The sequence below is a fragment of the Microchirus variegatus genome (assembly GCF_963457635.1).
Source record: "Microchirus variegatus genome assembly, chromosome: 6".
In the NCBI taxonomy this organism is placed as follows: domain Eukaryota; kingdom Metazoa; phylum Chordata; class Actinopteri; order Pleuronectiformes; family Soleidae; genus Microchirus; species Microchirus variegatus.
This window is the reverse complement of record NC_139807.1, coordinates 28,386,795-28,404,146: the sequence shown is the minus strand read 5'-3', so window position 1 is coordinate 28,404,146 and position 17,352 is coordinate 28,386,795. Positions and strand designations below refer to the sequence as shown.

The 17,352-nt window shown below is 41.8% G+C and overlaps 1 protein-coding gene across 1 annotated transcript; it reads right to left on the bottom strand.

Annotated features, from left to right (window-relative positions):
- Positions 1-1,814: 1,814 nt before the first annotated feature.
- On the bottom strand, positions 1,815-15,866 carry LOC310928338 (sodium/potassium/calcium exchanger 1-like; the record flags this gene model as incomplete). Its single annotated transcript, XM_083890861.1, has 10 exons — positions 1,815-2,064; positions 3,359-3,525; positions 3,633-3,722; positions 5,965-6,258; positions 7,143-7,252; positions 8,367-8,423; positions 9,100-9,150; positions 11,927-12,035; positions 12,387-12,566; positions 14,931-15,866. The coding sequence occupies 10 exons, from the start codon at positions 15,864-15,866 to the stop codon at positions 1,815-1,817; spliced, it is 2,244 nt and encodes a 747-aa protein (XP_083746987.1).
- Between the last annotated feature and the right edge of the window lie 1,486 nt (positions 15,867-17,352).

Below are 17,352 nucleotides of genomic sequence, written 5' to 3'. Positions count from 1 at the left end.
CATCCATGCTCCATTCAGTCCTATGTAGCATCACAACCAAGTCTCATTAAGACCATGTGGAATTAAAGTGCCTCTCTGTCTCTGGGCCGCATTCCAAACCTGAATCCCAGACGTGCTGAACAAAGCATTAAACCAGCGGAGTGTGGATAATTATTAGTTTTGTTTATTCATTTGGTTCATAGATTAGACACCCACACTTGCTGTTTCACGAATTCGTCCAATGGTTTTGATTTGGGAATTTTGGTGTTTTTTTCTGAATGCAGCAATAATCCTATGGATATAGAGAATTCCCCTTTCTGTAAAGGACCATTTAAAGTTAAGTACTCTGACCGGCTTCACCGAGGAGGCACAATCTGAGGTTTAATTTGGAGGAACCTCTTGTAAGAATTTCTAAGGACGGTCCGAGAGTACCCCCTGCTGGCCAAATCAGAGAAGAGCACTTTAGAGGCCTTAAATAAGTCTTCCTTCTGTGTGCAGATCCTGTGGATGATGAGTATGTTTCGGGAGAAAGCTGGTCTTATGCAACAGTGCATGTGTATGTCTCTTTGAAAACAAAATATTATGTCCAATCGATTAGTTTGATTAAAAGTGGACCCCTTAAATGTGGTTGTGTCCAAAAAATTGTAAAAGCCAGTAGTGAAAGCCGACCTATTGTGGATGTTAAGTCTCCAATAATTCTTCTCGTTCAACTTAACAAGACATCATAACTGTGCGCTCTGTAGTAACAGATAGATGACTGACTACCGTAAATTCTAGAATAAAGGCACCAACAAATTTAACTTGACAGATGTCACTTTGGTCTTCATCTTCCTTGCCATATGTGTCCTCCTCTGTCCCACTATCATGGGTTCCCAAACCTGAAAATATTAAAGTGATCAATCACATTTTGGATTTTGATAAACCATTGATATTTATATTTAGACAAGAGAACCTTTACATTTACACTGAAAGACATTTTGTGTGTTTTCACTTTTTTTCTCAATAGAAAACAGCTCAACTTGACTGTTATAAAAAATAATTTATTGCAGCATTGAATAGTTGTTTCAGTATTGACAGTCTTCTTATCAATAATACACATTTGCATCCACTTCAGTCCACCGGAGACGACGTGAACGCCCGTCTGATACATGATACGTTTAGGTGACGCACAGTTCTGACGATGCAGTGGAAAACAGGTTCACACAAAAACTCATTGAACAACATGAACAAACAAACACATGTAGAACAGTTTCCGGGATACAGTTCAGAATATAATAAACTTAGACATCTGCAGTCTCATTCACTGATTTGAAATTGCTGCGCAGGGAAATCTGTAAAGTCACTGCTCCACTGGTAGGATTTTAAATATTTTCTATAGTCTATTAGGAATGTTACAGAATTATGCTCAAAATATTGAAAGGAAAAATCTACCTCAACAGTTACTCACGTGTGATACTGCGTGTTATTACTTGGTGTATTTATATTTTAACAAGTGACCACTAAGAGATTATATGAGCAATTCAAGTTTTAGCGTCACTCTAAATCAAAAAGTGGAGGTATGTTCTCAAGATGTTTTTATTTTTTTTGCACCCGAGCTCAAATAGGAGATTTTATTAAGTGAGGCTTCTGTGAAGTGTCTAAAATCTGTTGTTTTTTTTTGTCCCTGCTGCTATGTTATCAGTGAGGTTCACTCCTCATCCTCATGCAACCACACTGTACTATTCCGTTAACATTACTTTTTAGTTTCTACTCAGTGTCTACTGTGTGCTGGCTCAGCATTTTGACACCCGTCTTGTTAACATCTAACACATCACATAATGTACACTGCTGTCAGCTCAGACTGAAACGGGGCAGACAAGGACACGGACCTCCAGCAGGACGCTGAGGACCAGGAACACAAAGTACAGTACGAACATGGTCAGGCCCAACTTCCGGCTCATCTTCCAGCGACAGCTGGCGATGGAGATGATGACGAAGAGGAGCATGAGGAAGAGCAGCACGATGGCGCAGAACAGGCCGTTGGAGCGGACGGTGACGGGTTTGCCGTCGTGCAGCAGAGTGTACAAGAGCCACGGCACCGGCAGACTGAAACCAGAGAGGACAGACGTGTTCCTGTCACCAGTACACAGCTGAGGTACTTCTACTGCATTTCAGGGGAAAATAGTTTTGCTGTGCTCTAAAAAATAAATTAGATTTTTTCTTTTCATTTCTTTTTGTATATGTTCAAAATGTTGTCGTTTTTGTAGAAAGTTGTAGTTACATTTCAAGGGAAAAAAAAGGGGGACATATTATACCCTGTTACTCCAAGTGAACCTAGTTCCCTGGTGTCCTAATGAACATGTCTGTGACATGCTTTGGTCAAAATACCATAAGGATGAAGCACCACAGCAGTTCAATCACCCTGCAAAAACAGCCTTGTTCAGAACACTCTGTTTAGTAGTATCTCTTTAGGTCCACCTTAAAGGTCCACCTTAAAAAAAAGTCAAGCCACAGAGGCTACTGGGAGCTAACAGCAGTTAGCATTTGGAAAAGTGATAATTTGCAGGCTCTAGCAGGCACATTGCCGTCATATATAACATGAATCCACTGAGGCTGGAAGTTTGTGTAGAACTCTGTGCTGCACTGTGGAGCCAAGAATAGAACTTTTTGCAGACTTTGCAGACTTTGCAGACTTCCTGTTTTCACGGATACCATTGCCCTCGCCAGCACTCTCGCGTGCTTTACGGACAAAGCGGAACTCCGCGAGACAACAATTCCAGGAATTTAGCACATTTTGACGTCCCAATGAGTGCGGAAGTCAACATTGCGTGTTTTATCTCCTGTACTTAGACTGAGGAGGACCAGAAAAACATGAGTGAGTCATCTTTTTTTACACTTTGCCGACTGATAGGACCTCCAGAGTCCCAAATATAATGATTTAAAGGTGCCATATATGAGAATGTGGCCAAAAACGGTTACTACATTCAATTTCAAAATTCCAAGGTCTTTTAGGTGCTTTCTGACGTAACTGGCAACCCGTCGTTGCTCAGCAGCTGAGACTCTACTGACTGCAATGATTGGTAGATGACGGTAGGTGGCGCCACATGCCCAAACATGATTTCAAAACATAAACATGATTTGCAGTCTGCATAATATTTGTGAATGTGAATATTTTGTCTGTACTGTTGTAGTTGGTCAGTTTGTCGTATAAACATTATTCCTGAGTCTCTGTGACATATTAAGAGGATTTTATGGCCAGTTGCTTTAGATTTATTACATAATGCACCTTTAAATGATCAAAAAGTTGATTTTGATGTGGTTTTGATGTTTTAGTCTTACCTTAAATCACTGTTCTTAGTCTTTGTCGGGATATTGTCGATACTATAGTGCAGAAACTCACCCGACAGTGATGTCAAAGATGTTACTGCCCACTGAGCTGGACACAGCCATGTCACCCAGACCTTTACGGGCCACGATCACACTGGTGATCAAGTCTGGGATCGACGTCCCGGCTGCCAGGATGGTCAGACCCATGATTTCCTCTGAGATACCCACAGTCTCACCAACCTGTGCAAAAATAACAACCTCGGTTTACAGCACAGAACAGTAGAAAAACAGTCACTTTGCTCAAATCAGCTTCCAGGAAAAATACGTGGTGTGTTGTGGTGACACACCTGATGAGCCCACCACACCATCATGTAGGAGAAAATGCCAATCCACAGGATGGAGCCAATGAATGTCATGGCAAAATATCTCCTGGATGCCTACAAAAACAAAGAGTCAGATCAAATCATTTCAGAATAACTGCAGCAGAAAATGTCCTATAAACGTGTGGAAACTGGTTCAGTATATGACATATGTGACCCGCCACGGACCAAAAGGGAACAAGTCGGCCGAGCGCAAAACGAGAAAAACAGGAAAACGTTTTTTTTTTCACAGCTCGGTACTGTATTATTACAATGAGAATGATGCGCACATCGAAACTTTTGTTCGGTCAGATGAGCGTATTATAAGTCGTAAGAGGAGGCCCTCTTTGAGATTTTATACACCCGCAGGTTCAGTTTGATCATTCAAATGCTTTGAGACGAAACTCCCGTGTTCGAAACCTAACATTGCATTGAATGATGTGTGAATGCCACACCTTTGCATGCATGAATCACACATGATTAACACAATGTGTGATGAACGTGTTAATTACACGTGCAATTCATGCACATAAAGGTGTGGCATTCACACATAATTCAAGCAATACTACTGATCAATCTATACTGATTCAGTGATAAAGTGCCTGTTAACATGAACTATGATCTGAAACAAGTGTTTTGTTATTTTTTTTCAGAATCCTGGGCATAAGGATTGGCATTTGAAGTTGCTGCCAACCCATGTGTCCAAGGCCTCAGTGTGGCGTCAATACATGAGGTCGGCTAAGGCTCTTGGTATGTGTATAAATTGATTTCTATACAATAGCCAAATGCTTATATAGACTGCTATATGTAATGTGTAAAATGTGATTTTTTTGGAAAAATAAAATAATTATTTTCATTGTGGTTCTTGCTGTCAACAGGTAGTGGAACACAGCTCTCCTGAAAGTCGCCTCAATATTCCGCAGCTTGTTGGAACGGCAGATGGCAGAGTGATAGTAAAGACCATCGACTGGCAGACACATCTGAGTCCCTACTTTCGGAAGCTCCCACAGATCAAGAGTTATCAGCACTTTAGGTATTTATATTCAAAATTCTGCATTTTATAAATAAAAAAATCACAAATGGACATGATAGTGTTCCATGTGAACTTTGAGCCATGTTTTAAATATCCTGTTGTGTGCTTCTATTCTGTCACAGCTTTGATGCCAACAGACCAGGTGTGGTGCTTGCTCAAACTCACAGTGATGCAGAGCCTATCGAGTTTCAGCTACTGCGCAACCCAGGAGTTCTGCCCCCTGTTGACAGTCTTCCCGTCCTGGCCCCACCTGGACTGACCATGGACAGGCAGACGTATCTTTTTGAAAAAATCAGGCCTTTCTGTTCTGATGAGGCAAAATACTTCACATGCACCAAAGGTTACAGCACAGAAGAGTAAGCAGAAGAGGGTGCGTTTGTGATGTCATCATTTAGTCCGCATATCAACTGTGATGGACAGAGTGGGTACAGCCACATTGTGGGGGAGGAACTGGTATTGAAGATGATAATATAGTCCATGGTCTGGAAAATATTCCTTCACACACTTAGATATATTTTATTTCTTTATTTTAGTTCTATGCACCATATATCTGGAACAAACTCCCAGAAAACTGAAACTCTCACCTCTTTTAAATCAAGAGTGAAGACTTTTCTGTTTGCCGCTGCATTTCAGTAATTTCCAATACTGCACTGTAACCTCTATTCCTTATATATACTCTTGATTTTATTTTTTATCTTTTTATTTTATTTGTATCTAATTTATTTTTGAATCTTAATCTTTAAATTTTACCTGCTTGTTTTTATTTTGATGTTATATCTGATTTTATAAATGTCTCTTTTCTATGCTTTTTAATGCTTTATGTAAAGCACTTTGAATTACCTTGTTGTTGAAATGTGCTATACAAATAAACTTGCCTTGCCTTGCCTTACATTGACATGAACTACGTTCATTCCTTTTTTTTCCAAACTGCTACACTGTTACTGTCCTGTGGGCTAACAGACATCAGATGTCACCGACAGCTAGACTGGGTGGGGGGTTGTGACCATGTTAATGTCATGCAAATGAGCAGCTATTGGCCTGGCTCCTCAAGAAGGTCGAAATCTTTCAGGCTGAATTTCTCCCTAAAGCAGTTTGAGGAGTGCCTACATTCAAATGACCACATCTTCCTCAAAAATGATCAGATGGACATGGGTTTGACATTGTTGGAAAGCTTAGATATCACACTTTCGGAATCTGTAAATAACTCCAAATGTCCCGAAGTAGACATGTGAACCCTTTTGCCATGGCTGGACACATATAGTATATAAGAGATGGGTTTGTGCTCACCAGGTTGCGGACATCCGGCAGCGTGAGCCACAGCGGGAACATGATGGGCAGCAGGAACAGATAGGTGGCTTGTTTACGTCTGGTCTCAGGCCACTCTAAAGACAATGGCTCAGTTTTCTCTTCTTCCTCCTCGTTTTCCTCCTCCTCCTTGTTTTCATCATCATCGTCATCGTCATCGTCATCATCATCAGTGTCATCTTGACCCTCAGAGGACTCACTGCTTCCCTCGTCGCTGCTCTTGTCCTCAGAGTTGCTCTTTGAGCCTCCTGCTGCTGCTGCTGCTGCTGCAGTCGCCTGCAGGAGAAACAACACGAAACAACGAGACGGTTTCCACTTTGAGGTGACATAATTATCACATGATGAGAGGACAGAGACAGAGGCTGAGTAACAGGGCTAGGTGCCCTTGGCTGAAGTTTTGTGTTTTGCTTCCTTGTCCTGGAGAAAAGTCTATATTTTAAAGCAGATCCATGACAGACCCTCTATGTTATTCTCCTCCTGAGGTTTCTTAGGTCTGACCCAGTGTCAGTGCTACAGTGTCAGCTGTGTTACTTGATGGTGACCCTATCAAGTCACCATCAAGTCACCATGTGTTTGTGGTGTTTTGAACAAACCAAAACACCACAAACACAGAGTTTGTGTCACTCAAATAACACATTAAAGTTGTAATAATACATAATCATAATCTGGCTATACCATTGTTATCAGTGAAGCCAGTATTTAAATTCAACATTTATGTCTTAATACGAAACATCTCTTAAATGTATCACTGAACAACACTGGTGTGTTCATCATAAACACTAGAATTGCAGTGACTGGTCAATCTACACTCTTAGAAATAAGGGTTCCAAAATTGTTCTTCTACAAGGGCTGAGGTTCTGAGGGTTTTTCAGAACCATTTGCTTCTGAAAAACCCTTTCCCGAAAAATAGGTTTTCAAGGGTTCTTGGTAACACTAAGGGTTCCTAAAGCCTAAAAAGGGTTCTCCTATGAGGACAAGCCGAAGGGCCTTATATGGTTATACTTAGCACTTTTATTTCTAAGAGTGTAGAGAGAGCAAAGCTGTACCACCACTAGGGGGCACTAAATCTCCTTAGTACATCCTGGTGTGTTGACAGTTTGGTTTTCTGAAACATCATCTTTTATGTGAAGCTCATTTCTGTATGTGGTCATTATTTGTACCTTTGATTTTTCCGGCTGGTCAACCGTCTTCTCAGTCGTCTCCTCTGCCTTGGGAGGCTGTGAAGTGCTGGGCTCAGCTGCGGCGCCCTCTGGTGGACCGGCATCACCATCTGAGAAGAGGGAAAACGCAGAATGAGCAGAATGATGAATGTTCAGTTTGTATTTATTTGTGATAATGTTCTCAGTTGTCCACTAAAGTGCTACTGAGTTAAGTGAAAGACAAATACACATAAATACATTTTGATTTAGTAGGAGCCTCATTAGCTCTGCCCAGCGAGTATTTATGGTCTCCACTTTAAATTTAATGTACATTAAATACTTCAGTTTTCTTAGGTAACACCACCTTTATTGATGTGTCACACGTCCAGGGCAAAAGCCGCTATATAGTGGTTTTCCACATATGAATTCTGACATATTGTTCCAAATACTATTGCCAGGGTATTCCCACTACCAGATACAATACTGGTCACCACAAGCAAGGTGAGGCACCAAAATAGAGGTCATCCACAAACACAAGCAATCCTTTGAATAAATGAATGAATAAATAAGTGCTCCCAAACAATTCCCCTGTGGAACTCCACAAGACACATTTTTGTCTGAAAATGTACCATTACAGAGTGTTCTCTTCAACGAGGTAAAGAGCTGTGGGTGTGAAATCGTAGAATTTAAGCTTCACATCATAACCATTGATCATCAAACTTGTAACATTATGGACATATTTTCAAATTCTTTTAAGAGACAGAAGCAGCGCAGTACTATAGTATAGGACATAGAAATACAACAAAAGCATAGTAAATGACACAAAGAGGTATTACAATGCATAGACATAGCTTAAAGAGCAGGATTAAAAACAGAGCAACAGAAAATATGTTGCGTTGATGGAACAAAAAAAAGGTTTCCATTAAAAGTGCAAAGTGTAGAATAAAAAAAACACTATAATTTAATAAATGCATTTTTGTGCATTGTAGTGAGATCAATTTCCCTCACCACTGCATCACTGACATGAGAAACACACACACACACACCATTCCCATCTGTTAAACCAGTTGTCTCTGAAGTTCCTTTAAAACACTTCATTTCTCCACACAATGACGCACAAACGCAGTAACTGAGAGGCTCCTCTGATTGTGAAGAACCACCTCAGAGGGTGTCACTGAGGCACCTCGAGGACAACTGTGTTTGTGATGTTGGGCTTTATAAATAAAATTGACTCGACACACTCACCCTGACTCTGTAATGTTCCTGTGCCTGGTACGTTCAGAGGCTTAACTTTGTTCTTCGCTGCAGTTAAAAGAAGGACAGCTCATTCATGAGTCCCCTCATGGACTGTACATCTTCAACAGAGTCAACATACTGTAGCTTTGACCATATACACACACACACTGGCCATATTATCAGAGACTAACACAGAAACAAAACCACAGAAGAAGTCACTTAATTAACTCATGCAGAGTGACGCTAAAATGTACATTTACATGCCATCAGATTGTTGTCATTGGTGTTTACATTTTTCCTCAGAAGAAATCTGGTTGTTGCCTGCACACATTTACATGTTTTTATCGGGATATGGCAAAAGAACAGCAGTGTTGTGGAGTGTACAAACAAATCATTACCTATAAATATGTACAGTTTCAAGTTTTGCTTTCGAGAGAGAACATTTACAAAAATGCTCGTCATTCAGATAGAACGAATTTCAAGGCCTTGTTAACAACCACACTGAAACACCGATTCTGTGAAAACCTGTGATGCTGTGATTATTAACCGACGTTTTCCAAATGAGTGTGTGACAGGTCATGCATCATGTACACAATGATAGAGAGACACATGCAAACACACAACGAACAACGAAAACCACGCAACATCACTGATGCCATAAAACACTGTTCACGCTCCACTGTGACGGAGACAAAACCAGACTGAACACCACAACAGACGAACTGAGACTAAAACGTCTTACCTGTCCTCTTCACTGACCCCTCCCCTCTGACATCACCATTAAAGGATGTCTCTGAGTGAGATACACATCAAAGCAAACACCTAACATTGCTGATAACACACAGTCATGTGACTCCACAATTAAATACAACTAGACAAAATCAGAATTAGACTTTTTTGTCAGCATATGAAGAAGGATAATCAGAGAGTCGCCGGAAAAAGATCCCTCAAAATTTGTAAAAATATTTCTCTGAAGCTAAAAAATTGTTTCCAATTGTAGGGCTGGGTATCACCCACCAATGTTCACCAAAGGTCAATCTACACACGAGTGTTTGTAGCTGAAGAAAGACCCAGAGCATAGTGAGCCCTAAACATTTATACCTGAGGAACACCCCTTTCAGATCTCTTTGTCTGGGAAGGGGTCTGCCTCTCCAGGCCGTGCTTTCACATGTCTATGGTAGGTATCGGAGTCGACTCCCCTGCAGGATGTTGTATTTAGATGCAGGTTGAGTCTAGACACCTAATTTGAATACACAAAAATACCTGGTATCTGTAGCTCTGAGACAAAGAAAGAATTTACCATTACACCAATTTCCTGAATTCATTCGATTTCGATTCACAATCATTTCCTAGTTGTGTCTCAAAATCTTGACATATCACTCTCTCTATTTCACAGAAATTATAACTTTATTCTGAAGGGTTTTCTACCCTGTTCAGGAATAGATAAATACCAGCTGTTACCTATGTTTTAGGACATAATGAAGGTCTGCTGAAAATTGTAATTCAATTATTTCTTAAAGTATTTCTTATCTTCTGCTTTGAGTTAATGACAATGTGAATTTAAGCTGAAATGAAGCAATTAAACAATCACGACAGGACACGACAGCAAGGATTTTTTTTTGCAGCTCTTACCTCGTCTGGCTTTTCTCAACCTGGGGGTTTTGAGGTCCCCTCCAAAAGCTCTCTCTAGAATTAAATCCAGCAGAAACACATTGAACTAGTGGGTCAATGCACTTTCATTTAGGTTTTATGGTCTCGTATCATTTAACATACAGCAATGCAACTATATGGATCAACAAGTCCTCTGAAACTGAAATGTTGTTTTGGTCAACCCCTGAATATGACCCATAGGAATGTTTTCAGCGTTTTTAACTCAACTAAGCACAAGTGTTAGTGAGGTTAGGGTTAGGGCTAAAAAAGGGCTAGGCAGTAAGTTACAGACACTGACATCAGCAGTGGCTAAAGTGTTTGCTCTGAAACGTTAGGGCTTCATTAACAAGGTAGTAACGCAGATACACACACAAAAGCAAATTTAATTGGAATTTCCAGTATATGAGACCTTTAACAACCAAGATGGCTACCACTGAATTGAAGGTCACGTGAATCCACTTTAGCAACATTTTACAAAAAGTCAGATATGGTAGCAACAGCAACACTTGAAATATCCACATTTCTTTACCATGTTTAATTGCTTCTAAATTGTTTGTTTTTTCCTGTCGAGTTGAATCTAGAGGCTGGATGCACCACTCTATTCTCCTTCACTGTCAGTACAAAGTATAGACGGGGTCACACGACAGCACTGGCTGACAATTAACCACAGTAAAGACATTCAGCTGCAGCTGCAGCTCTTCTGCATCGCCACGACTTCACTGCTACCATGGAGATAAAGAGCTCGGCGTGCTGTAGCGCGCTGGCTCTTATCCAGCTTTTATTAGCTTGTTTCGAAAAGCTGATTAAGGATCAGCGGTGGCCGAATGCTTGTGAGACCAGAGGAACAATGGCCAGGTGAAGGTCACCGCTCATCCCAACACCCTGACGAAGCAGCACAGTACTGAGTCACTGTCAGCTTCACTACATCACAAAGCTGGAACACTGACTAATCAGCTGGCAGAAAGTTAATCATGTACTTACAGGTCCAGCGTGTAACATTCAGGAGGGTCTATTGTCAGACAATGAACATGCTACCCATAGGTGTGTCAGTATGTCTTAAAGGTGCCATATGTAAGAATGTGGCCAAAAACAGTTACTACATTCAAATTCAAAATACCGAGGTCTTTTAGGTTTTCTTTTCTGACGTAACTGGCAACCCGTGGTTCCTTGGCAGCTGAGACTCTACTGACTGCAATGATTGGTAGACGGTGGTAGGTGGCGCCACATGCCAAAACATGATTTGCAGTCTGCAAAATATATTTTTTAATGCAAATATTTTGTCTGTACTTTTGTTGTTTGTAAGTTCAGTTTGTTATATGAACATTGTTCCTGAGTCTCTGTGACATATTAGGAGGATTTTATGGCCAGTTGCTTCAGATTTATTACATAATGCACCTTTAATTGCCTTAGAAATAAGCTATTTCTATTTTCTTTAGGCAAGGGCCTTGCTTTGTTTCTACAACAGATAAACCAGCCAGAGTGTGACTTTTCACATTTTAAATGGGAAGATGACAACACATGTATTCACAGCACACACCTCTCCCCTCAGTAAACATCCAATCAGTGTTGCAGTATGCAAATGAGCCAAGACGTAGCCTGATTTCAGCACAGCCATGGATTGGTAAGACTTTGAAGAAGCAGCAGCGTTACAACAGACCCTACGTAAAGCCGTCAGTTTGTCAAACCCCAAAAAAACTTTCTGAACTATGGGAGGAAGCCAGAGAACCTGGAGAAAACCCATGCACACACGGGGACAACATGCAAACTGCATGCAGAAAGGCCCTTGTTCCAACCAGGGCTCAAATCTTCTTGCTGCAAAAGCGAGAGCGCTAATCACGACAAACTGTGGGTTTGTCTACTTCTAATATTTACAGTGATCAATCCAAACATACTCATACACAAGCCCTTAGTTCCGTTACCTTCCCCCAGAGGGTCGAGTGTGTGGATCATCAGCTGGAAGATGGTGTTCCGCAGAGATGTGTTGTGGAGGGAGGCCGAGCTGCCACCTCGCTGCAGGACAGGTCGTAACTGCACATCAGCAGACGCACAGTCACAAACAACACTTTGGGGCTATTCGTCAAAAAATTACATTCTCTCAGGGTTTTAGTTTGCAGGTGTGCAACGATAAACACATTATGACATGACACTTCAATTTGAAATTAAATTAAAGACACATTAAGATTAAATTACACAGCAATTCCAGTTAATACAATCAATAAAACAAGGCAATCAAAGATGGACTTCACTCCATTCACGCAACAAGCCTCTGGCGGCCTCTGCTGGTCATATTGGCAAGTGCAAGTGTGGAAGCACATACAGACACACAGAGCCACCAAAAACAATACTTATTAGTATTAGTAATAAAATTGTTGTCCATACCCTGAGTCTTAATTTGTCCTCTTGTTGAGCTGATGGAGGTTTGATGTGTTGAGGGCTGCTCGAAGGCGGTTCAGGTTGTGGTTTGGATTTTACCTCAGCCTTTGGTGCAGCAGATGGAGCAGCAGGAGAAGGAGGAGCAGGAGCAGCTAGAGGAGGTGGCAGTGGTGGAGCTTCACTCTCCTGTAGGTTTTGTCAATAAGGCCTCAGTATATCGGCTGACAGATTTACAAGCGTATGAATGTTGTGGTGCAAAACATTTCAGAACGACACACAATTTGGTAGAACCATATAAGGTTATTTGGCTTGTCCTCATTGGAGAACCCTTTCTGGCCTGGAACCCTTTTGGAGGTTTCCACCAAGAACCCTTTTAATTGTGAATATTATACTACATGTGTTTGTTCAGACACAAAATAAAAGCACTTCCTGTGACATCTGTAATAATACTGAATTACTGTTCATTTCTCACAAATTAACTATAAATCACGTACTGTATATAATGTAAATAGGCGAGTTTTAACCACACTATAACATCACCATTTGCTTCATTTAAATTCTACTGATTCTGAGCCACTTGTGTGGCAGCATCACTTGATGACTGAAGGAGCTGCAGACGTGCTGCTGGATAATCAGAGAATGTGCTGCCGATACTTGAAATACTTAAGCACCGCTCTGCATATCAAATACACTCATATTTTTTACTGGCTGGTCCTGCAGAAAACAAAGCCACTATGCAAAGTGGACGCGTTGATATTGTGGGGCTATAGATACAGAAAGAAGATGACCTCAGTGTGACACAGTATCTGTGACACCTGGAGTCCATTCTGTTGTGCATCAAAGGATTCTGCACAAACACATGCGGTCACCTGCACAGACCCACAAATCACTGCTCCTCTTTCTCTGAGCAGGCAACAGTGACGAGAGGAAAGGATGGAGAATACACAGATTTAATTTGGTCAAAATGTTAATCATAGGAGCAAACAGGTTCTTTTATTAGCTAGAATTGTATTGTGAAGATTATGCAGTTGTTCCTCGCTTCAAAAAGCAGAAAAATCAGTCATCAAGTGATGGATGGTTAAATCCTGAGGGAGAGAGAATACCACAACTATCTAACTAAATGTCTTTTGTAAATTGCACAACCAGCATTTACTGTAGGGATGAGCACATACAATATTCAGTATAATGTCAACACACAGCGGTGTAGAGGCCAGCATTGTTGCAACTAGTGAGCCAATATGACCAAGAGTCAATGTAGAGTTCTCCCAGTGTGTATGTGGGTTCTCTCCAGGTACTATGGTTTCCTTCCACAGTCCAAAAACATGCAAAATTGGGGGATTTTGTTAACTGGACACTCTAAATTGGCTGTAGGTGTGAGTTAGTGAGTGTATGGTTGTTCTTCTCTATGTCTGTCCAGGGTGAACCCTGCCTTTCGCCCTATGTGAGCCGGGATTGGGTCCAGCTCCCCTACAACTCGATAGAGTAAAATTACGGGTAGTAAGGATACACAAATTGAATATTGTTTTTCTTTGTGTGTGTTTGGCAGTAGTGATGGCAGTGCGATGAGCTTCGATACATGCTTCAAACCCTGGACTAAAGTTCGATAGAACCACTGCTTCAAAGCTTGCTTTGGTGCACAAAAACAATCACGAGACATATGACGTCCAACTGCTTCATTGCTGCCTGAATGAATCACCTGACTGGTTCACGATCACAATCAGGTGATTCACTGGCACTGATCCTTGTGAGCGAGTGTTTTTCAAATGTGGAGATAATAATAAAAATATCTGAGCGTTCCCCATCCCACATAATCATCCGCTGCCATAGTTACACAAGCACACCCAAGGTCCAACACAACCAACAAAAGTATAAACAGATTCAAAACACTACTTAAAGGTGCCATATGTAAGAATGTGGCCAAAAACGGTTACTACATTCAAATTCAAAATACTGAGGTCTTTTAGGTTTGGTTTTCTGACGTTACTGGCAACCCGTGGTTGCTCGGCAGCTGAGACTCTACTGACTGCAATGATTGGCAGACGGTGGTAATACTTTTATTTGCAAATATTTTGTCTGTACTGTTGTTGTTGGTGAGTTCAGTTTGTTATATGAACATTATTCATGAGTCTCTGACATATTAGGAGGATTTTATGGCCAGTTGATTTAGATTTATTACATAATGCACCTTTAACAAAGCCTCTCAGCAAGGTCAACAAGCTCCCCCAATCGCCAGGTGGCTTCTTATACCCCGTCTAGCTCTACCCTAATTGGACTGGACCATTGTAATAACAGACTAAACAAATCCATAATCTTAATCCTGTAACAAAAACATGTCAAATATACATAAGCAAATGTTAAATTACACCATAAACCCACATTTTGAATGTCTGTGTCTAGGATAGAACCTTTTCACTGGTAGAAAATAGATGGATGGTTGGAATCAGTCCAATACTGGTTAAAACCAGTGGATCGGATCTCGAAAAGAACACAGGAAAAAACCCAAATATTCCATTCCAATGCTCAACTAAGCACAGATTGACACCGACTGACCTTCTCTGGCTCCTCAGCGGTCCACACCTTCACGATGTGCTTGTTGAGCTGGGTCTTGACCACCTGCTCGATTTGGCTGTTAAACTTCATGAAGCTCACATAGCTGATGTAGCCCGCCACCAGCATCACGCTCTCCCACCACATGATGACCTTGTCCAGGAAGAAGACGATGAGCATGACGAGGTCCAGGATGTAGAAGGTCACGTCTCGGAACAAGGGCCACCAGGTCAGGTGCAGGATCTCTCGGGAGGAAATGGCGCACATGCCGATCACAAACAGGATGTTGAAGACGGCCGAACCCACGATGGTGCCGATGCCCACATTGCTGTGGGAGATAAAGACCCCGATCAAAGAGGTGAAGAGCTCAGGAGCGGAGCCACCTGCCGCCATGAAGGTGGCCCCAGCGACGTCATCGGAAATCTCCAGCTTGACTGTGATGACCTCCAGCGCGGGGACAAAGAACTCATCGCAGACGATGGCCAGGGCGAAAAACATGTAGATCATGCCCAAAATGTGCAGGACCACCCAGCCTTGTCGACGCTGCTCTACCGTGAAGAGGTCTGTTGGGTATTCACCTTTAACGTGAGGGGGCTGCTGTGTGTGTGGGGGGGATGTGGTGGTAGATGGTAGTGGAGTTGGAGGAGGTTTTGGATCTATGTAGATACACTGTTCAAGATCTGTCCTGTTGACAAATACCACCAGAGGAGGTTTGCTGCTCGCCACCACCTCGTCCTGTGTCTTATTATATTCCATTACCTCCCGAATGTTGACCTCCATGACATCATCGGCGTCGTCATCCTTCTGCGAAGACAATTCTGACAACCTGGCTTTCAAAGTCAGAGTGTAGAGCAAACACAGCAGCACGCCCGAGACGAAGAAGAGGACACGACTGCGCCTGAGTCTCCTCAGAGACGGAGGCGGCGAGCGCGCGTTCATCGCCCTCGTGGTCTCGACTCCAAACAGGAAACTATGTCAGACGCATCCTTGTTCCTTCATCTTTCCATGGTGAGAAGACACTGCTGATGACAGAGACGTGGCACAGGCACGCACACACACACACACAGTGTGCGGCATCTTTTGCAGCCGGCAGCTTCAACCTGTGGAAGGGACTGAAAACAGACACACGCTGAACATGACATCACCGTGAACATGTGTGTGTTTTTGTCTGCTGTATTTGGAATTCTGGTCCTCATGGAGACCAAAACATGGTCCGAATGAACCAAAGGAACTGGTTAATTTTAGAGCAACAATTTGGATTGTGGTTAGGTTAAGGTTACACATTAACTGGTTATGGTTAGGGCTATGAATAAATAAATATTTACTCATGCTGTCAAAATGAATGGAAGCCAATGCAGAGTCCAATGCATCTGTGTGTGCGTGACAGCTGCAGCCACCTGTTACTATGGCTACAAAATCACAGGCAATTTGGCGTCGCTCATGAAAAACACGTTGAAAGCGGGAATATAAACAGGACTTGCGTGAAAATTAAGTGAATAAATCCGGAATTGATTCAAATTGCATTTAGAGAGTTAGATCTGCAGCGCGTGTGAACATAACGTGATGATATACACGTTAAAAGAAACACGAATCATCAGCGCATTAATAATGTTTCATTCAGCATGAAGAAAAACAGCACATTTGTTATGTCGCATTAAGATTAATTGAGTAATAATTGAAGCCAATTGCGGATTATTACGCATGTTTGACGCAAACTGCCCACTTATGTTTATGCAGCAGCAAGACATAATATGATAAAGAGACAATGTTTGATGTAAATGTGCGGTGATGCGGGTCTTACCTGTGCTGCCGCCGCTGACTGTGAGTCCAGCTGTGCGTCTCGGACGCAGAGATGCCGACTCCGCAATTTTGAGCGCCACAAGGGCGCACCGCATGTCAGGGCTGGAACGAGGCTCAGCCCTAATGCTGCGAAAGAGGATTAGGAGACAAACGCCTCTCACCTTCATTTTCACACAGAAACTCCATCAATGAGGCAGTCGGTGGGAGTGAAGCATTGTTTTTAGTGGCTCTGTGTGTCTGTCCAGGGCCGGCCCAAGCCTCCATGGGGCCGTAAGCAAAATTTGATTTTGGGGCCCTCTGTTATTGCCAATAATAATGATTATAGATCATTCCCACACCTACTATACTAAAGGTATTCTACTCTGTCACGAATACGAATACACTTTGCATGGAAGCAGACACCAGATTTGCAAACTTACAGAATAGTCTTTCAATTAATATTTGACAAACTCAGCAACTCCCCCTACTGGCGACACAGAGAATCAATAAATACAACCAAACAGTTTATAAATAAAATATTAAGATATTAAGGTCTGAAAATCTAAAAATGCGCACAATCTTACTCCTGTAATACAAAGATTTGTCTTTTATATGCAAAAAACACAGCATTAAATAAAAATAAACA